At 45.1% G+C, this 22,625-nt stretch overlaps 1 protein-coding gene across 3 annotated transcripts in view; it reads right to left on the bottom strand.

Moving 5' to 3' along the window:
• Nucleotides 1–22,625, bottom strand: part of LOC136643644 (VPS10 domain-containing receptor SorCS1) — a 483,280-nt gene that overhangs the window by 83,801 nt on the left and 376,854 nt on the right. For all 3 annotated transcript variants that reach the window (XM_066618822.1, XM_066618823.1, XM_066618821.1), the window contains exons 9-10: nt 11,838–12,017; nt 1,122–1,268 (exon numbers count right to left, since the gene is read on the bottom strand). In XM_066618822.1, coding sequence (XP_066474919.1) covers nt 1,122–1,268; nt 11,838–12,017 — 327 coding nt within the window. The remainder of the gene's footprint in view (nt 1–1,121; nt 1,269–11,837; nt 12,018–22,625) is intronic.

Below are 22,625 nucleotides of genomic sequence, written 5' to 3'. Positions count from 1 at the left end.
ATTAGTTGGTTTGTCTCTTGGTTGCCTCCACAAATAGCTCACTCTCACCACCTAGTGTTCTGTCTCATAATGGCACAAAATCCAACCTGTGATCAAACATTGATGCATCAGGAAAAAAAATCTCAAGACATTGAGCCTTTTCTCTTGAAAACAGAAATAACCTGATCCCCATACTGGAGCTTCTAGACCAGAGGTGTCCAACTCGTTTCATACAGAGGGCTGAATGGCATTCATGATGCCTGCTAAGGGCTGGAAGTGATGTCATTAGGCAGAAAGTATTGTCATTAAACAGGTCATAACCAAAAATAAACACTTTTTCTCACTTAGGAATTCATTAGGTCTGGAGGTCTGGTCTAGAGGGTAGAGCCTCCGTTAGCCCGAAGATAACATCAGAAGGTCGCCAGTTCGAGGACACCGGCAGCTCCTCAAACAACTGAGAATGGCGAGACCTTGAAGCAGCTGACAAGCTGAGCTGAGTGATTCCACCTGCTCTTGGTGTGAGCAAGAAGCATCTTGGCTGCCTCCATGTGAGAGATGGAGCTGCTTGTCAGTGTGCGTGGGAGAACTGGAGGCCAGAAGTGAGACCAAACCAGGAAGATCCATTCTGAAATGTTGTTGGTTCTTGAAAGAGAGAACCTCTATGATGGTAAAAATCCCCTTGAGGGATTTAGAAACGCCTGCCTATGTAAACTGCCTTGAATAAAGTCAGAGGAGTATTCCGATGACCAGAAAGGCGGTATATAAATACCGAGAAATACTGAGAAAACAATTAGCTGCAAATGACAGAAGAGAAAATACATAAATTTTTATCATATTTTAAGATATGGGAGAGCTGAATTTTTGTGCCGGCTGCCCTTTCAGCAGTAACACCTCAGCACTGCTCAGCAGCTGAGAGCCTGAGGGCCAGATAAAAAGCTTCTGTGGGCCACATCCAGCCCCCGGGCCTTATGTTTGACACCCCTGTGCTAGACATTCTCTAATGAAATTTTCACATAACATGCACAATATATATATATATATAAAAAAAACTCTTTGGCAAGATGTGTTTATTTTTAATAGGCAGTATGTTATTCCAAAAGGTACACCATTCCTCAGCCATGTCCTCACAGGTCATCACTTACCAGGAGGCAGCGAACCGGGTTCCCTCTCAGATCCATGTCCGGGGCCTGTAGCAAATGCCAGTCTCTTCCTTTATTGTAGGTGATGAAAGTTTTCACTTGGTTGTCAATCTTCTTGTTAGCCAAGAACATTCCCTTTATCCCTGCTACCTAGGAAAAATTGACATGGCTGAAAAATAGATCAATTTGATATAGATGATGTGTACATTGTTACTTGTCAAAGCCTGCTTGGGGATATGATGTGTAGCCTGGGTATACAACATGCTCCATGGTGAAAAATGCATCAAAGCGTCCCTTAATAACCACAGGTTGGAAAAAGAATAAAATGGAATGTGTTTCTGGATTCAACATTTAGATAGCATGGAAGAGAGTTTCAGCTGTGACAGCCATCATAAAAGGAGTGTCATTCCCAGGAGGAAGCCACTCTTCAATGATAACAAGACAGCCCAATACATAAAAATGAACAGTGGAAATTAATTGACCTGTCTCTTATAGTCTTGTCAGAGCAAGAAGCAAAACAAAGTTGTTTTTAGTCAAACATCTGAGGAATTCTTAGGGAAAGTAAGAGAGTTTCCATAAGGCTATTAATATTTTTCTAAGGGGCTGCACACACCTATGAGAATACGCACAGTGCCCTCCTGAATTAAAGGTTATCTAATCCAGAATCCTAGTTCATGCAGTGGTCAACTAGACACTTCCAGGAAGACCACAAGCAGATGTTATAGAGCTCCTCTGTTCTCAGTGGGGCAACAGATACATCTTTGGACCAAGGACCTGGCATTAGCCAGGGCAGCAAGAAGTCCAGGCATGGATACATTTGATTTCCTTTTGCTGTCTATTCTTTTCTCCTCCCCATGGAAAGTCACCTGGAGGATAAAGCTTTCCAAAAAGTGACCACAGCTAATGCTGAGGCTCCACCTAGACCCAAAAGGCATGACACAAACATTGTGACATCCTGACATCAAAGTTAGAATAAGGGTGCAACCCTGAAGCGCCCATGGGCCGACGCAAGTCCCAGGAGAGTCGCAAACATGCTGTAAGGCACATTTGTGCCTCCTCGGGAGGAAGCTGGGCCAGCACTCAGAGGAGCGCCAGCCCGCGGAGGCTGACACAAGCCTCCATGCTTGCTTCCTTGCTGAGGCTTGTGTCGGCCTGGCTGGACCGACTGCAAGACTCTGGGGTGGGCGGGAGGGAGGCGTTCCTGAGCAGGGGGACGGCAGGCAGTGGGCAACTTCAAGCCGCTCCATGCTCCTCAGACTTGTGCCACCTCAGGAGGTGGTGCAAGTCTGAGGAGACCCATTGGAGCAAGAGCACTTTACCCAGGGTGAGGGGAAAAGTTTCTCCTTGCCTCTGGTTGAGCCGCATTGGGCCCCTATCCTGCACTGGGTACAGTGCAAACCTCTTGGATAGGTTTGCACCCTAAGTCTGTTTGGACTAAAAAAAAAAAAAAAGGATCCTGACACCACAGTGCCCCACCACTGCCAAACCTAGTATGTCCATATCCTTGCTTTAGTTTCTACCAGGGATATACCAGAGGCAATTTCCCCAGACTCAAGTCTGGACTCAAGTCTTGGCCCCCTTTGTCTTGACTCATACATGAGTCATAACAGGCAGCCGTTGGGACTCATCCTAAGCTCTTTACTAACTTGTTGTGACTCAAATCATAAGTTTTTTTCAATACATGTGTCAAATGTGTCGCACAGCAGGAGAGCAAGGTTGGGAATGTAAGACATATCAGTCAGACGTCCTGTTTTCAATAGCTCCTCCCCCACCGGTTTCCGCCGCCTATTTCTTCCCTTCCCTGGGCTCCTGAAAGTCATTTTTTTCCTATGGTCGACCAACCCCCTCCCCCTTCCCTCATGCAGAGCAAAAAATCAGATGACCTGTCCTTTGTCCAGTGGATCATCCATTCCTTTGGAGATGGACAAGAGAAGAAAGAGGACACTTCTGCCTCCCTCCCCTGTGAGCTGACTTGCATTCCTCCTCCCCTGCCTCATTCAGCTACCCAAAACAAAAAACCCCTTCCTCCTCCCCTTACCCCTGCCCCCAGTCCCTGTGGCCTGGCTGGAACTAAGCTTTCTTGCTGCTCATGCCAATCAATGCTGGCTTCCAGAGTGCCACATAAGGTCTTTCGCGCAAGGCAGAAGCCACAAAAAACGTAGGCAAGTACACCCAGACACAGACTCAAGTCCCTTTTTCCATTCCACCCTGCCTCTCTCCTGACCGCTGTGAGGGCTTGCTTGCTCTGGCAAGCATCCGCTACCCACCATCGCATGAACCTGTCCTCCTATTTGTTGCAGCAGCCAAACCATGCATTTTTGCACTGTTATATTTGTAACACTTATAAGGGGTCTATGCCGGTGGCATAAAGGCCTCTTATGACTGGACCTTAAATTTCATTGTCCCCTCTTGTCTAAGAAGTTGATCGACAGGTTAAACTGATTGGGAAATTGGGAGATGGAAAGATTCTCAGAAAGAATCTCTGCTTTGGAGGGGTGGGTGTCCCCCTGAGTCAAAAAAAGCCTCATCCACTCCATGTGCAGAAAGGACATAACTGATCTGATTCAGCCCCAGTTCAAATTCTTATTTCACTCTGTACTTGGATGCACAGGAAATTCCTGTTGTGCAGTGGTAATGCACCTCCATTTATCCACTGCTCATTTGGCAGAAGAGATATATATGGCATATTTTGTATACTTATGTATACGTCTACTATTTCTCCCCTACATCTGCCTCCCCTTCCACTTTTAACCCCCCGCCCCCCACAAAAGAGGTGTCTTTGTATTTTTCTGTTTATTTTATTTTTTGTCCTTTAGCATTTGCCTTCCCTGCCCCAAGGTCATGGAAAGGAAGGCTCCCATCTATTTTTCTACCTTGCTTCCTCTCTCAGTATTATTTTGTGGCAAAAACATAGAAGTTTCTATACAGCCTCTGCCTGTTCATTTGAAAATGTATCAAGTTCTATTGTCACTGCTTGATTTTTTATTGCTTTCTCTGTATCTCTAATAGTGTGATGAATCCCTCAATAAGCCAGGATTTGTTCATTTCAGCTGCTCTGAAACATTTCTTCTTTTAACCTCTCCAGTGCCAACACACAGCATGCGTGCACCATGAGCATCAGTCAAAGACCTGTTACAAAGTGTCTAGGGAATTGTAGCTGTGCCAATGTGACTTGCTCTGCATCCTGCAGTGGGGAGGCAGACAAGGTGGCCTCCTCAAGGTAAGGGTATGTTTGTTACCTTGGGTCTGCATTGCAGCTAAGTCAGTGCTGGAAAGTTGGTTAGGATTGCGTCCTCAGTATACTTTCAGGGAGAATAGGAGCAGACAATTAAAGCCCACTCCTTCTGTTTCTCCAGCCAGCAGCCAATTTTCGGTGGTGCTCTGAACTCAGAATCTCCATGTCATTATCATGGCTCACATCATGAATAAACTGGTCCTCCATGATGGCCATTAAAGTCATCTAAGTCGTGATGGCCTCTAGCCATCACCACATCGTCTCTCTGTTCTCCCTTATTTCTGTCACACCATCAGCTGCTCTCTGAAAGCCTCAAATTAAAATTGATGAAATAAAAATAAGCAACAAGTTCAAGATCTTCAAGAAGAGACATGAAGCTGGTTTATATTTGAAAAGGACAATTTGTTCAGCTCCAAATCAAACTGAAAGGGATGCAAGAAGCAGCAAGAAAAACCAGCTTTACAACAAGCCTGACTTTCTCTATGTGTGCTGAAAATCAATAGCACAACATCTAAGGCAGCAAGAGACACAGTCCGTCATTGTGCCAACTGGTGGTTTTGCAATGGCATGAGAGGGGAGCAGGAAGGGGACCTTTGTCTTTCAGCAGGGTGCTTCTGGTTCCTCCATCTTCCACTGCTTTCTTGGCAGGGGATTATAGGAACTGATACATAATGCTACCCAAGGGGCCTCTTTATTCTCAACTGCACCGAACTACAGAACATGATTGTGCAAACAACTGCAGATTGTGTAGAACTGCAGAAATTATGGAAAAATCTACCTGAATTTCAGATTGAATAGTTAATTAGCTGAAAATGGAACATGACTAGGCACATAATGAGGACAGAGCCTTTCTTCCACATCAGGCATACACTGGAGAGGCAGGAGAACCATAATGGTTTCTGTTTTGGTGTCTAAGGGTCCAGTCCAATCCAAGTTTCCTGTATGGATGCAGCCGTGCCAGTGGGGTATACACTGCATCCTGTGGGGGAGCAGTCACAGAAACCTTCTGAAGGTAAGGAAACATTGGGCCCTAAGAGTTATAACAATGGCAGTGTCCTAGTGGTATTATAACTCGGATTTGTAGTGTATCCACAGTCAATTTACTCTTGTGGTCCAGAGCAAAGATAAGGAGATGACCACTGTAGAAAATGGATCACCCTGTTTCCTCCTGCATATAGATTCTCTATATACTCATACAACTGCATCTTTTCTCATGTCAATTTCTCATGCATGAGAAGATGCTGGAGATGATGAACTTTGCATAAAGGTACACAGACAAGCAGGTCCTCTGATGGGCATGAGCCCTCAGTCAGGGTCTAGTTGACTTTCCCCTGGCCATATCTCCAAATAACAACCCAGTTAATCTACAATACTAATATTATATATGTATATTGAAAGTAATGTTAGCATTGGTGGAATCTTGTTATCTCCATGGGATCCATTCTCAGACCCCCCAGGGGATACTAAAAACCGCAGATAATGAAATCTGTGGTTTCAGCCCCTTTAAACCCTCTGGAGGGCTTTCTGAAGCTCACAGAGACCATGTGTGTTTGCCCACAGCCTCTGTGGGCTTCAGAATGGCCATTTTGGCCATAAAAACACAACTTCCAGTTTCTGGAAGGAAACTGTAGGGAAAACAGAAGTGACTTTTTCACCCATATAAGGCATTCTGAGGCTCAGGGAAGCCTCCAGAGGTGACCAGAGCTGGTTGCCTTTGGAGGACTCAGGTTGGGCCAAGTCTGGCTCAATGCGGGTCCAGGGGACCCACATTGAGACAAATACATATATACAGAATCTGTGGATATGGAGACCCCACCTGTAAATATAATAATTAGTATTATTAATTTGTATTATTAATATATAATTTGTATCATTATCATGAATACTATACATCAAGAAAAGCAAAGAAGGATTACTTGTCAAAGCCTCTAAAGGTATCCTATTGAAAGTGACAGAAAGTAAAGAAGACTACAAAAAGATTGAGGTTCAAACACACCTAGAAAACTGAAAAGGAAAGCAACATTATGGGCAATATCTAACAGGCATTGATAATAAAACAGATAAAGAAAACACCTGGAAATGGCTGCTGAATGGACATTTGAAGAATGAAATAGAAGGTTTCTGTCCTAGATGCATAGGAACCAGCCTTACAACAAATAATATCAAAGCAAAGGTTCAGAAGACCAGTGACAACTGCAAATGCCTACTTTGTAAGATGAAAGATGAGACAGTCGACCATCTGGTCAGTGCCTGTAGTAAGAACGCTCAAATTGACTATAAAGAATGTCATGATAGAATTGCAGCTATGGCTCACTGGAAACTTTGCAAACAATATAATTTACCTTCACACCAAAATTCCTGGGATCATAAACCTGATAAAATCACTGGGAACAACCAAGCAGGGATTCAGACAAATAAACACCTAGAACATATACACCAGATATAACAGTTGTTGACAAAAAGAAATAAAATCAAGTTTAGATCATTGATATTGTAATTCACAGGAGACAGCAGAATTGAAGATAAAGAACATGAGAAGGTCACAATATATCTGGACCTGCAAGTAGAACCTGGGCGTCTCTGGGAGAAGATCAATATTGTGCCAATTATCATTGGAGCCCTTGGAGCAGTGCCTAGAAGTCTTTTGACGTTGTTGGCCTAGAGCAAACACCAGCTCAGCTCCAGAAAACAACATTGCTTGGAACAGCAAGAATCCTATAACCCTGTGTCTGTGATTCTCAAAATCTTGGCTAGATCCAAATTACAGAATATAACCACCAACAACAGACCAAAGGATGACCAGAAAAATCCTTTGGATTGTTTGGTGTGACATTCAGAATTCTCTCTGAGATGTCCAAGCCCTCATCTTTCCTAGGGTTTCCTAGGGAAATATAATGATCACTGAACCACTTACAGCACAATCCTATGCAATTGTCAGAAGTAAGTTCCACAGCATTCAGTGTGGCATATTCCCATGAAAGTCTGCAAAGGATTTTAGCCTTACAGTCTGTACTGTAGGCATGGCCTTACTTTATTACTCTGTGCTAAAATATTACATGTTAAATGTTAATATTAAATGTTTAAAGAGTTTAACCATTAAAGTAGCATAGTGCCAAACTGAATCTTCACTGATGAGCAAAGAAACTCTAGAAACAACATCTTCAGGAGATCGCCCCCCCCCCCACAAAGAGTGGACACTTCTAGGTTTTATCACAGCATATTCAGATTGTCTACATTTGGGATTTATTTTGTAGTATGCAAATACAAAACGGAGTTACATGAACTGGCCTTGCCCTTCTTTCCATTCCCCATCCTTACATTCTTTTCATGGGGAGGACAGGGGGCAGGAGGCTAAATAGATACGATTGGAAGCATGCAATAGCTGAGCTCTGAATTAGCCCCATCAAAATTAGCCATGCAGTGTGCCCTAAGTCTTCCATAGGCAATGAATAAGGCTGCAGCTCTATACATGCTTACCTGGGATTAAGTCTAATTGAACTCAATTGGTAGTCATCTCTGAGTAGACATGCACAGACTTGCATAGGATTGCACTGAATATGTCTAAGAGGGCTGGGACTATAGCTCATTGATGGAGATTTGCTTTGCATATAGAAAGTCTTAGGTTCAATAACTGGCATCTTTAGGTAGGACTAGCAAAGTTTCCTATTTAAAACCCTGGGCAGGTACTGCCAGACACTACTGAACAAGAAGAATCAATAGTCTTAACTCAGTATAAGATAACTTAATATGTTAAGTCGATGTCTCTTCTCTCACACACGGTACACCCAAAATTCCATTTGTGACTTTACTTGCTGCTATCTTGATGTAAGTGTGTGGTGCTCCCTCTCTGGAAGGTCTTGGTGATAAATGATTAAAAAGCATTTTCTATATCAGATGATAAATGCGGTCCAAGGTCCTGTGAATTTTTCTTTTATTATGCCAGCGGCTCAGAGAGCTTTCTCAGCGTAAGCAAAATGTAAGTTATACTGTCAGTTCCGGGCAGCTTGATGATGCCAGATGCAACATACAGCTCATTCTAAGAAAGCAGACAGCACTAACACACACACCCTCATGATCACACAGTATATTCCATCGCTCTTCACATAAATTTAATATAAAGAGAAAGGGGATCGCACAAGTTACATTAGTCACCTCTCCAGTACACAGCTGAGAACAAAGCAACGTGTAGAGATAAATTCTGAATGTCACCCAGATTGTTCGGTCTAATGAACACAAGGTACTCATTCATATCAAGCAATGAATATGAGCCCACAGACTTTATAGAATCTCTTCTGAACATCAACACATGATGAGGTGGAAGGGTAGACTGACAGCCCAATCCTATCCACACTTTCTTGGAAGTAAGTCTCATTGACTCTAATGGGACTTACTTCTAAGTAGACATGCATAGGATTGAGCTCTGAGTGACCTATGCAAACAAAAGTGGCCACCTCATTGAGCGTGCAGGGGGTGCTGTAACAGCCCTACCCCTAAACCCACTTTGTCTCTTTGGAGAAAGACTGAAGCTAAATAGAACCCAGGACCACCGCAGAAGTCAAAGAAAAGCACACGGTAGTGTTGTCAAGAGTGGAATGTGTCACTGACAGAAAACAGACAGTATCAACCCAATCCTCTCCCAGTAACACCGACAGGTGCAGTGGTGCCAAAATGGTTATTGCTGTATCAGTGGCCCACCAGGGCTGCTGGAGATCTCCTTGGGACCCTGCAATGGGTCTTCTCAAGTCTGACTATTTTGCCAAAGCAAACTTAAGAACCTTTGTGTCAGACTTTGCACCCAACACAGAGGACAGGATCTGGCAAAGCAGAGTTCTTCCAGTCCCTCCTGGGCTAGTCACTCCGCCTGCCCTGCCCTGCCCTCCCGCACCTTCCCCCAGCTCTGGAATGGCTCCCGCCTGCCCCCAAGACCCTTACCGCTGCCCAGAGCTCTTACCTTGCTCCAGGCGGTGTCTGTCTGGTACTGAGCTCAGTGCCAGCAGTCCCTTCTCTCCATGTGTTGCAGACCTGCCTTACAGCACATTTGCAACACCCAGCGCCGGCACTGGAACTCAATGCCAGCAATGGTGGCCCACAGGATTGGGCCCTAAGACTCTTCAAGGTATATGGGGTATAAGGAGGCATGCCTTCAACATGGTTGAGAACAAGATGGTTCATAATAGAAACAGTCTCATATATTAAAACCTGAACAAGAACCACAATTGGGCTGTGGTCCAACAGTGATAACCATCATAAGCATAAACACCCCTTGATTGTCCACCAGCCATGGGCTTAGAGAAACAAGAATATTTCTGGAATAAAAACTTATCATTGGAATTGGAATTGTGCTTTTTCTTTATCGAATGACTACCTTCACCTTTTCCCACCCACACAGCTCCACTTTCTCCCCACCCCACCCCTTACGTCTCCCTCCTAATTCATCTATGGATTTTCCTCCTATCTGTTCTTAATCTCCATTTACCCCTAAGCGCTCGTTATTCATAGCAATCCTACTGGGAGACCTGCACTGGATGGCTTTGAGCCTGCTCCCAGCCAGAGCAATCAGAGTGAAGGGAACGCTGTGTGCCAGCCTTGGTGTCAACCAATATTCTTTCTATCGAGGCAATCAGCAGATACAACATGACCAGCCTAATCACATCAATTTCAATCCAGGCTTCTATGAATTGTCAGCCTAATAATACAGAAGCTCTCATTCGATTCCCCCTCTTGGGATGTAGGACACCTTTACATAATGCCATGAAACCACTTTTCAGCCTGATGGTAATAGGAGGCAGCAGCCTTTTCAGTGGACTGCCAAAGTGTTAGAGAGATTAATAGTTTAAAAAAAAAGGAAAAAGTCCTCCTTTGTGTGTGATCAGGATATAGCATGCCCATTCCTCCACAATCTGTCTGCTGAGAAACAGCGGCCTTTCAGGCTTTGTGCTGGTTGTCTCAAGGTGCTTCCCACTAAGGATACTCAAAGTCAAGTGTCAAAGTCGATGTACCAGGTCATGTTCGTATTCAGACAGACAGGAAAGGTACTCCAGGAATTCAACCATTGCATGGCATTTTGCTCTGGAGCACAGGTGAACAACTGGAGGCCTGCTGGTCAGAATTCAACCATCAAACTATGTTAGTCTTTTGATTGCTCACCCCAAAATATTCCCCCTAAGCTTTACTCCTGAGGAACAGGAAAATGTTCTTATAAGCTTCAGGAGCTGGAGATTGTTCACATTCACAAGTTCTTTTGCAATTTTCTTACTAATCTCGGATTATTTCCAAGTGTATGTGCTGCACGACTGAAAATCCCTGGCTGACACAAATAATGTTTAGCAATATGGCATTTTCTGAATGTGCAAAGTGCTTGACATACATTATCCTGAAGTCATTGAAGTATTATCCCTATATTGCAGTGGATCTCATGGGTGGTTCAGGGAGGTGAGGGGTTCAGGGAGGGCAGGTGGTGGGGAGTAGGGTGGAGTGGGTGGCTCTCAATGGCAAAAGCACACAATGAGGCACACAAAAGCACTTGCTTTTGCACAAAAGCACAAAATGAGGCTCCTAGTCCTCATTTTCCAGCCCATCCTCATTCCTCTTCTCAGACATATACGAACTAGATCGCTTGTGTGGGTCTGAGGAAGCTGATATGGGGCCAAAAAGCTTACTGACAGGTAAGCAATTTTTTCCCCATAATTCTTGTTGGCCTTCTAGTTCTTCATGGAAGGCATTGGAATTTAAATGGGATATAACCCAGATATGCTCCTGGTGTCATTTCCCCTTGTCATGGAGGAGATATTTTCTGTATCTGTAAAACCTCCCAGTTATAGATCAAAGGACAGCCCTCTATGGATGCAATCTAGAGTCGCCCTTGGGCCAGTGCAAGTACCTTGCGGCCCAGGAGGATCGCAAACATGCTGTAAAGCATGTTTGCAACTCCTCGTGAGTCAGTTGGGCTGGCGCAGAGATGCACGACAGCCTGCAGAGGCTGGATGCAGCCTCTGTGCCGACTCAGGGGATGGAGCCTTGCATTGGCCGAGCTTGGACGACGCAAGGTTCTGGGGTGGGGTGGGCGAAGAGAAGGCAGGAGGGAGGTGTCCAAGGGTGGGGAAGGGTGTGCGGGGGGTGGTCCCAGGAGCGGACTGGTGAGTAAGTGGGAGGCGGGGCTGGGACCCAGCAGTTACGCCGAATTCCAAAGCCCATTCCAAAGCAACGCAGAGCAGCTGCAAGCCACTCTACTCTCCTTGGACTTATGCCACCTCTGGAGGTGGAGCAAGTTCAAGGAGACTCATTGGGGCTGCAGTGGCTTACCTGGTGGTAAGGGGAAGAGTTTCCCCTTACCTCTGGCTGAGCCACTTTGGGGACCTATCTTGCACTGGATACAGCGCAGGCCTCCTGGCTTGCCTGTTCCAGCTCAAGATAGGATTGTGCTATAAGTCCACCTTATTTAGGGGTCTTCACATGGGATAAAAATATTTGCCTGTATCACATACCTCATAGAGGTCTATCATCACATTGCCCTCCAGATCTCGGCTGCTCTTGACATTTTCCAGTGCCAGCGTGAAATAGATCCCTCGAGTGTCAGAGATGTAAAGGTTGTACGTATCATTCTGGTTCCACTCCTGAACTGCAGCAAACACCTGATTCTCGTCAGTGCTGATAACGTGCATGTCCTGAGGGAGAGAGAGCACAGAAGCATCATTGGAGGGCATCTCACTTGTTGCCACTCCAAGGGTAAGGAATGGCGACCCCCCCCCCTTGAACATTATGAAGTCTCATCAGAAACCAAAGCCATTTGATTGGTTTGTGCACATGCATATTTTATACATTCTCTCTTCGGCAAATATATGCAGAGGAATAATGAATTGAGGGCACATTAAGTGAACATTTACACTGGTGAGAGTATCGTACAGTAGCAATGGAAGAGGAGTACATTTGTTATAGGAAATAGAGAATATCAATTCTTTTTTTTGCCCTTCAACAGTGTTAGAAAATTACACAATTAAGAATTGCTACACATTATGGATCTGTAACCCAGGAAATGTGTCATGTATTTTAATGTGATCTGGTTGTCCCTCTAGGGCAGGGGTGGTGAACCTTTTTGAGAGTGTGTGCCCAAATTAGAGATAATCTTCTAAAAAATTCTTTCACGTGCCCATGGTAACTTGAAGCAGAGATTATCAAATATTATTATATTTGTATTTTACAAATTTCTTTTAAGGAGAAAGAGAACCAAGTGCTTGAAAGTATTCCTAATTTAACATGTGTACACCCCATCCTTTTACTTACAATGAGCACAATCTGCAGTCTGCCTGGTTCATGCCGCTTCTGTTTGAAATGGAAGTGATGGGGTTTTTGTTCTCAGCCTGCTCTTCTATTGCTCACATCAAACAGAAGTGGCATGGACCAGGCCGGCTGCAGGTCACACGCCTTGTAAATAAACTAAAGCAAAGGGGGTGGGGTCCAAATTGCCTATCCCTGCCTACTTGTGGGTGGGGAGAGGTGATCTGGAGTGTGGCAGTCTTCTCCCTCCCATCTTGCAGCACTGGAAGAATAGAGAGAAAAACGCTTCTTACCTCCTCACCAGGCTCCATCCTCATTTGCGATTTAAAGTTGAAAGGGAACACATCTCTTTAAAGTTGAAATGTTTTGCAAAAAGATAGCAAGGGGAAGAGCAGTGAAGTGCTCTTTCCTCAAGCAGCATTTAAAGTTTAAAAGGACACGTTCCCTTTAAACTTTAACCTGCTTGCAAGAATGGATTACAGGGGAGGAGGGGGAGGATCCAATTCCTGTTTACATTTAGGGAGCAGCACAGAATGCTGGTGCCAACAAAATATGTTCACATGCAACCTTGGGCATGTGTGCCATAGGTTCACCATCCCAACTGTAGGGTTCCAAAGAGGTCTTCCATATACACGCATTTTCATCTGAAACCTAGAAGCAGAGGGGACACAAATTTGTGTGCCATCCAAGGTGAATTAAGGCTCGATCCCACTCTGGCCGGGCAGCCGTGAAGCATGCGTTCTGCTGGTGCTGACTGCCATAAAGCTGTCAGTAAGAGGTACTCTGGCAGCATGTGAACTGCCTGCTGCTGGAGCAACAGTGGGAAGGCCAGAGACTTCCTTTGCACTCTGGAGCGGCCTGAAGAAGCCGCCAACCAAGGTAAAGTGGCTGGAAGGCGCAATGGGAGGGAGAGCGGAATGAGGTGGGAATGGGGGCCTGGAGACAGCAGAACAAGGCAGCAATGTGGGCAGGGAATGGGAGGATCGGGTCCAGGAGGGGGGAATGGGGGCAACCGCCGCCACTGAATCCTAACCCCTTTCCTGGACCTGATCCTACGGCACAGGTCCATGCTGACCTGTGCCAGCAATTTCACTAGTGCAGGTTCAAGTAAGTGCATGATTGTTCCTTTACTCAGAGGAGACATCTGCATCTATCCCCCCCCCAAGCAGGATGCAGTGGTAGCCATTTCTGCACTACTATGAACCACTGTAGTGGTTTGGGAGGTGGACTCAGATCTGGATGATCCAGGTTCAAATCCCCCCTCAGCCACAAAGCTTCCTGGGTGACCTTGGGCCAGTCACTTTCTCTCAGCCTCACCTACCTCACAGGGTTGTTGTGAGGACAAGAAAGAAGGGAGGAGCAGCTGTGTAAACCGCCCTGAGCTCTTTGGAGGAAGGGTGGCATAAAAATGTGAAAAATAAATAAATAAAATAAACCCACTGGTCCAACTAGCTTACTACTGTCTTGCACTGATTGTTGGTGGTCCTTCAGGGTTCAGGGAGGGGTCTTTCCCAGCCACCACCTGGAGATGTCAGGGATTGAACCTGGAACCTTCTGCATGCTTGCAAAGCAGGTGTTCTACCACTGAACTACAGCCTGTTCCTAAAGAAGGGATAATAATGGCATGTACATAAGGTTTCTTTCCATTCTTGCATTTTAACAGTCTCTTTAAAATCTTCCCCTTACAGCTAAGTGAAAATTAATTGCTGATCTGAACAACAGGTGTCAGCTTTCAGTCCACAGCCAGCATTTGGTTATGTTGAAACTTGTACAAAGGAAGGTTTAATGACTTGCACTATGCCATTCAGAAAGAGTCCTGAGAAAATGCCCTGATACTCTCATCTCAGGGTGGCATTTTACTCTTACAAGAAATACATTTGTGATTTCTAACTAATACTTATTTGTGCCACAGTACAGGCAGTCACAGTGTTCACTTTTCCAGAAGATATACAATCATGTTACTGCTCTTGTAATCGGCAACTGAAGAATAACAAATGAAATTATTGCTAAGAGTACAGAATTCTAACCTTTTCTTAGAGCAGTGAAAGAGAAAACTGTGTGTATCGGTCATTCAAATCCCACCAAGCTGTGTATTTGCATTTGCTAATAGACAAAAACATTTGGGGAAAAAAATCAACTGAAAAAGGTTATATTTGTATTTCTACCGCTGATCTGAAATAGGATCTGGGGATATATTTTTAACAAGATCAAATGGGTACAAACCACAAGAAAGGAGATTTCGATAGGACATCAGGAAGAAATTCTTGATGGTCAGGGTTGTTTGGCAGTGGAACAGATTGCTTAGGGAAGTGGTGGATTCTTCCTCACTGGAAAACAAGCAGAGCCTCAACAGATACCTACTGGAGATGCTCTAGGGCAGTGGTGGACAAACCCCAGCCTGGAGGCCATTTGCGGCTTATGTCTCCATGTGTTTCTGGCTTGGTTTGTATGTTTTCACTGTGCAAGAGGTGTGTGGCAAACAGTTCATAGTTCTCATGTGGTTCTACGTGCCTGTATTATAATTCTCATGTGTATTATAAATAAGCTCAGAAAAATTCATTCATTTATAGAAGTTTCATCTCTAATGTATTCGTTTAGGTGACTTTATTCAAATTTGAAATGTAAATTAATTCCTTTTTCCCCAGCCCCCGACACAGTGTCAGAGAGATGATGTGCTCCACCTCCCAAAATGTTTGCCCACCCTTCCTCGAGGAGAATTTCCTGCTACAGTCGGGGAATTGGGACTAGATGAGCTTGTAGGCCAACTCTATGATTCTATGATCCCTCAAATAACTGAGCTTCAATTCTTACAGAACAATCCTATGTATGTCTACTCTGAAGTAAGCCCCATTGTGTTCACAAAGGTTTACTCCCAGGAATGTGTGTACAGTATTGCAGCCTTACAGCCCAATCCTATGCATGCCTACTCAGAGGTAAGTCCCATTAGAGTTAATAGGGCTTACTTCCAGGAAAATGTGGATGAGATTGGGCTGTTAGTTTCCAGAGAGGGAAGTGCCAGACATTAGGACAAAGCCCTTCAAGCCTGGGAACCTGTCCCCAAATTCTGGATGTGGGTAGACTAGCTGTGAATTTGGAAAATCAACACATGAACAGATTCCCCAACATGCATGCAGTTAATGTAGTGTGTTGGGAAATGTTTATGCAAACTGGGTTAAGTCCAGAGAAAATGGACAACAATTCACACAAACACACTTTGACTATGGTCAGTACAGCTGTTGTTATGCCCGTTTTGTGGACAACTTAACACAACTGTTTTCTTTGCAAAATCACAGTCACATGTGGCTGAGGAGGGGCAATGAGAGTGATAATAGAAATGTACTCTGCAGATCATCAAAAGCACCGGAGTTCTCAGTTCCCAAGTAGAACCCTTCCTCAAATTAAGCTCTATTAGTTCTGTAAGGCATTATCTGAGCCAAGGTCACGAAGGTCCAGTTCCAAGTTTATTATGCTTGAACATTAACAGGAGAATGCTTTGAAGAGATGGCACAAGTCTCAGTTTTGCCATTGAGTCAACTCTCCTAGCAATAAGATTCGGGGGGGGGGTAGTGCTCCCAAACAAATTACAACTCGGTCACCCCTCATCAGAAAATGGTTGCTACTTCTGACTTTTTTTCACCAGTTGCCTCCTACTTGGGATCAAAACAGTATTACACAGGTGTCATTGGACAGCCCAAACCCACCTCACAGGGTGCTCAGTGTCCAGAGTTTGCAAATAGGCTGGTTCTATGTCAGTGGAGGGTGGTCCAAGGGGGAGGGATGCTTTGAATTCTTGGTCCCTATGAGTTGACTTGGTTTCCTGCCATTTTTTCCCCCTGAATCTTTATTCAGTCTCTATATTACAGGTCTTGAGGAATTGTCAGCAAGCTTGTCATGTGCAACAAGTACCACTCATACACACCGTATTACACACCCCTTATTCTTCCTGTCAGATGCAGTAATTCGGCTGTTATTTCTGCTGGGTAAATCCTACCATGAAACAATCTTCCTGCTGACATGGAGACACTAAATACAGGGAGGTGGAGGAGGAGGAAGCGCTACCCGCACCATCCTTTCGCTAGAGAAACAAACACACCTCTTGCCTTCGGAAAGAACAGAAGAGGAAGCTGTCTTCCAATTAGCGAATGCCCCACTGACATTGGTTGTGATGCCTTTCCTATACTTTTGCCTGCAGAAACACTGCAGCCCCACCTTTCAGGATTCTCCTATCTATTGTACTACAGAAGAGGCAGCATTAACATGCAGCCCATCTGTCAGGCCTTTATGCCTTTCCAAAAAGAGGAAAACAGCAACATTACGCACATGGGTTTGAATGGGTGACTGCAGAGGGCTAAAGGCCAATGCTTTCTGAATAGCCAACATGTCACGAGCACCCTTTTCTCAGTTGATCGGGGAATGTGGCCTTTTGGCAAGTGTGACAGCGGAAATGCAGTATTTGATTTATGAGCCCAGTTACAGATACTGTCAGCTATTTTTTATTTTTTAAAGATTGTAATTCTTGGACTTTGTGAGAGGGTTTTTCTTTCTTCCACAGGATGATGGGTTCTCTTGTCTTGGGAATTCATGGATTATAAATGAATGAGGAGCACAGATTTTTTCCCCCCCATCATTACCAAACTTGGAACTACATAAATGATCTGGCAGGATAACAAAGGTCAGGCAGATGAGATATGGCAGATGCTGGAGGCGGAAAACACAAAAACTATCCTGCTCGGGTGAATGTGTGTAGCACGAATGGCCACAAAGAAAAAGGGTGTTAAAGTGAAATGTATTTTCTGAGTGCTTATTTTAAGAATAGACTCACTTACACCTTTCTACATCACTACACAGACAGAACTAATTGTATGTGTTGGCAGGGGTTCTGTGCATGAATGCAGTAAAAGAAACACATTTTTTGTAACTTTTGTAGATTAATAGCCATATGTGAGTTTCAAACTGTGTGCTGGAGAACCCCATGGTTTTACAGGATCCTATCAAGGTTTCCATATCACAAAGGATGCCAGCAGTGGACAAGTTGTTTCAAAGTCTGTCTGCTGGTTCTCATCTTTCCTTGAAATTTACAGCTGCTGGGGAATGTTAACTTTGCTGGCCCACAATACAAGCTGAGCATGTGCTGTTGAATGTATCCCAGAACCCTCTGCAATATAGAGGAGCTCCATAGCAGCTAGATTGACATGGAAGTGTCCTCTGAGGTTAGGAATACTAATGTGTGCTCAGTCAGAGTACCAGAAGATGTATCTTTATGAAAAAGAAGGATCCAAAGAGAATGATAGATTCCATGGTTTGGTTGTTCTATTCTCTCAGACAAAATCCCTGATATAGAATAGATCCCAGAAGAGGTAGATTCCCTGGTTTCCTGCACTAGTGGTTAACATCATTGTCAACAAAGAACAAACTGTCTCAAAATGTAGGCGTTGCACAACTATTTTATAACTAACAGCCCAATTCTACCTACCTCCTCTGTAGATGCAGGTGCACCAATGGCGCTTGTGATGCATCCTGGGGTGATCCTGGGGAGTTGGAGGGGTGTCCTCAGGATAAGGGAATTTATTTCCCCTCGCCCTGAGGAAAGCCTCCACTTTCCCTGTGGGTCTCCTGGGTCCTTTTGGTTGTGCAGAACCAAGCAGTGTAATGGCAGCAGAAAGGGAGAGGGAGGGGATTTGGCCACATGTGAGTGCCACCGATCTCACCCCCTACCTCCCCCAATTCCACCCCTCTCTCCATCCAGAAACTCCCCCATGCCTCCACCTCCACACACCATTCCTCCCACTGCCTGCCCCCACTGCCACTCCCTTATGCCAGCGGGTAGAGTCTTCTCCACCAGTCAACATGCCCGGCAACCAGCAATCACACTGGTGGCCTGCTTGCCAGTGGAAGTAACATTTATTTATTTGAAAAATTCTGCCCATATCCTCAATGGTCTGCTTGCAGTCAAGCGATAGGATTTGACTCTAAGCCCAAGTACATGTAACATAGGAAGAGCTCTGCTAGATCTGCGAGTCTCACAATGACCTACCAGTTGTCTCTGGGAGCACACAAGACAACAAGATACCCATATCCTGTTGCTATTCCCTTGCATCTGGCATTCAGAGATAGGCTACCTCTAAAATACAGAGACTGCATACTGGAACTGAAACAATTCTATATGCTTCTCCTGTTTACCCTTGCCACCATCCCTTTTCACTTCCGCTGTTATCCCCCTGGTGCCAACACCAAGATTATATAAATTTTTAGGGGTAGGTATCTGTCTCTTCACCATACAAACAGTGCCATGTTGTGCCATGAACACACTGCTGTTTTGATTGCTTGGGATTTCCCAGTGCAACTGGCAATGACATGTGGGTACTACAGAGGCCAACAAGGGCTAGGTGGGCCAGGTGATTAGGAAGGGGAGGGGCATGGGAAGGGCAGGAAGAAAGAGAAGGAAGGATGGAGGGAATGGAAGAGAGGAGAAGCAGAAGGACTGGACAAAGGCCAGAGTTGCAGAGAGCAAATGAGGAAGGGCAAGATGGACAGGTATGGGAGAGGGAGAAAGCAGGAGGGCAAAAGAGCATGAGGTCTGCCAGGTTAAAGAAGTAGAGGATATGGGAGGCAAGATAAGGGGATGCAGAAGAGGCTGGGACAAGCTGGCTGGAATGGGCAACTGCACCAGGAATGGAAAGGGAGACTACTCAAGCCCTGAGTCACTCTTCAGTTAGGACTTGGGGTTTAGAGCAAGCTTCCCTGGCACCACATAAGCCCTCTAAGAGGTTGGCCTACATTCTGTTCAGTCTGGTTGATGTCCCTTGATGGGTACAACTTCCCACCCTAACTTCCCACCCTAACCCCTCTGCTCTAGTTAGAAAAATCTCACTGCAAGCTACATGTTATGGATCCCCCAGTGATAGAACCTAGGGTGCTACAACAGGAGATCAAGAATCAAACCCTAAGTGCCCTTATTTCATTTGGCTTTAACAAACCCTGTATTTCCACAAGAGCTCTCAGTCTGGATCCGGTCTGTCCCTACAGAAATCACCACCACATCATATCCACCCCCAGATGAAGACTTATTCTGCCCCCCCCCCCAGCAAGGAGATGGAGAGAGTCCATCACACATGTACATTGGTGGTGTTTGACAAAGAAGACCAACTTGCTAAGGTTAAAAAGACAATCCACAGGCTAGTTATTGACGAAGGACTAGACCACAATGAACAAGGCAGGTACACCAAAACAAGAGGAGAGATGCAGGCTCTACTCTTGCTTGGAAGCAAACGCCTGCAATAACTCTCACTGCAGCTGTATCCAAGGAATGGACTCCCATGACGGTTCTGCATATAACAGAACTGTCAAAGTCTGAAAAGGTGGGGGATCACAGTGCTGGTGTGACTTTTTCTGGGTACTAAAACTCCACACCAAGATTCCACATGCTGCTGCGGACTCTAAGAACTCTTTAAGCCATCAATTTTATTTGGGCAAAGTGACTGAGCTGAAAGAGATTAAAGACCCTCTCGTCATAAAGGGGCCTGCTTGTTTCATTTCCTTTTGACTGTGCAGCGCTTTGTTCATTTTTAATACCAGCAGCCACCTGCTTTGATAACAAGCCTCCTAAACATGCCTTTCCCACTGTCGCGCCTCGCATGCAGATTGAGCTGCCGGCCCTTTGAAGATGTTGTGGGCTTGTAATGAAGCACCTTGTTGCCTTAAAATATCCACCCTGTATGTGGATTCTGCTTCTTGTACCGGGCGACAAAGAAGGCCTCTTGGGGCTTATTAAGGAAAGTGGTGCCCTACATCAGAGGAAGCAGCGTGGGAAGTATTTAATAGGACTTATTTCTCCAAGGAATGAGATAAGCTAATAAATGCTCTATCCAATCAAGAGGAAGAAAATCCTGCAAGATGTACCCAGATGGACAGCCAAGAAGCCGCCTCAGGAAGCTGAATGAGCTTTTGCTGTTCCCTACACATGTACAAATTCACATGGGGAAGCTGTTGCTCAGTGCTGCTTCCTAATCTTCTCCCTCTCCAGTATCGATTTTTACTGGCTGGTATTTCAGGTTTCAAGCTAGAATTAAGCTTGCCTCAGAAGGCAAAGATAGTAACACTAAGGACCTCTCAGCCAACCAGCCTCATGCAATTGGGTAAAGATTTCCAACAGGGCAGTAGCCTCCAAAGAAAGGAGAGCAAACAGACTCAGTAATCCCATTCTCATCTCCCTCTCTGTATGTATGTCAATGACGTGGAGGAAGAACCCATGCCCACTGGCTTGGTCTCTCATGCTTGCACACTGAGAGGCTATATCGGCTAGCACATTTGACAGAACATGCAAAAGAGTCCAATATGTGTGCAGTTTGTCCACACAACGGTGAACAGAACCTTCCCAAGGATACTGAGCATGTGGAGAAGCATTATGTACATGCAGCTGTACTATGGCAGACTCCTTTCACGTATTCAGCCATATGTTCCAATGTCAGGGTAAAGACCAGTAGAAAAGGCTTCCTCTCCACTGCATTGCATTATTAAATGCCTGAGGGGTTGATCAAAACCCCTAGGTGTTGGTTTAAGTGTACTGATAGTGCAGAATGGGAGAGGCATGTGTTAGCATGTGCTTATTCTGGGGGAAGTGCCCACTTCCACATGGGTTGTCTGCATGTTTGGTTTGGGCCTTACTTTTCTCCCCTACTGAAACTAAAATCTAAACATCGAGAATATTCTTTCTGCTAACTCTCTCTCTCCCCCACCCCATGGAAACTTAGATTGTAAGCATCTTGGGGCATGGATCAGGCCCTTTGCTTTTCTTGTTACACTAGATCAGTTTGAACCTGTCACTAGTGGGGTCCTGTGACATCAGATGCTGCAGAACTTGCAGGTATTCCCCTCTTTTGGTACTTGAGCCCAGGACCAAGGCAACACCCGGAGTCCAGAGTTTGCCACATTGATCCCCACATTCCAATGGCAAGTTCAGCTGTGCCAGGGCTAAAGTTCATTAGCAAGTGACCTTCCCAATTATTCCAAAGAAATTAGAGAAGAGGAGCATATGAAAGCTAAGCTTCTTGGAATCCCTGACCATCTCAGAGCAAATGGCCTCATCCCAAATGGTTCGTGTCAGCTGCTGTTTGGCATTTCCAAGTGACCTTTCGCACAACCATTACAATAACCGGCTGGGAAAGGTTTTGACGACTTTTTAAACAGCTCTCGCAAATAAACACTTGTCTGACTATGATGTGATTTGACAGGGCAAATCCTACTAGAGCCTTTCAGATCCCAAAGGTTTCGTTCTATGCCAGAATTCCTGAAGGGCAATAATTTCCAGAAACCTTTGGTCAGATTTGGGAAGCACAAACCTCTAAAGAGAATTGAGACTTTCTGAAGGTGGGTGTTTAGTGTCTTAAAAAAAAAAAAGACAATACTTTCATAGATCCTGGAGTCGCTCAAGGCTCCGTGACACTCCAGGTGAGGGGGGGGTGACGGCGGCTTCATGGAACTTTGCCCCAGGGCACCTGAAGGGGGGTTCACTACTGAGAACAACAACAAGGATTTTCCTCTCATAATAAGTTTCAAGTCTAATACCTTGATCTCTTCGAAGTGACATTTTTTATTTGCTCATCTTAGGGCTCAATCCTATGGTTGTCCTATGCTGCCAGAACTCATGTTCCAGTCATGCAAAAGCCAGGCTGCTGTTGTACACTGCTGGGTTGCTGTTGCAAATGGGCAGTGGCATGATGTGTGGCTCCTGGAGCCTTTGTTTCCGCTGGTAAGTTGGCAGTGGAGGTGTGTGGACAGGAGGGGGGAGGGCAGGGGGAGTTTGGGGGCAGATCAAAGGAGGGAAGAGAGTAGGGAGAGAGGGGATAGATCTCGGCAGCACAGGCATGCACCAGGTCCTATTCCCTTTCTCAAGTTGCCCTGTCCCTTTTTGCTCCTTGGACCTATGCCAGCAAAATGGCTGACATAGGCCTGAGGAGATCCAAATGGTGATTGGGCAGTTTAAGAGGGGGTAAGTAAAA

Source organism: Tiliqua scincoides, chromosome 3 (assembly GCF_035046505.1).
Source record: "Tiliqua scincoides isolate rTilSci1 chromosome 3, rTilSci1.hap2, whole genome shotgun sequence".
NCBI lineage: Eukaryota > Metazoa > Chordata > Lepidosauria > Squamata > Scincidae > Tiliqua > Tiliqua scincoides.
This window is presented reverse-complemented; position numbering and strand designations above follow the sequence as displayed.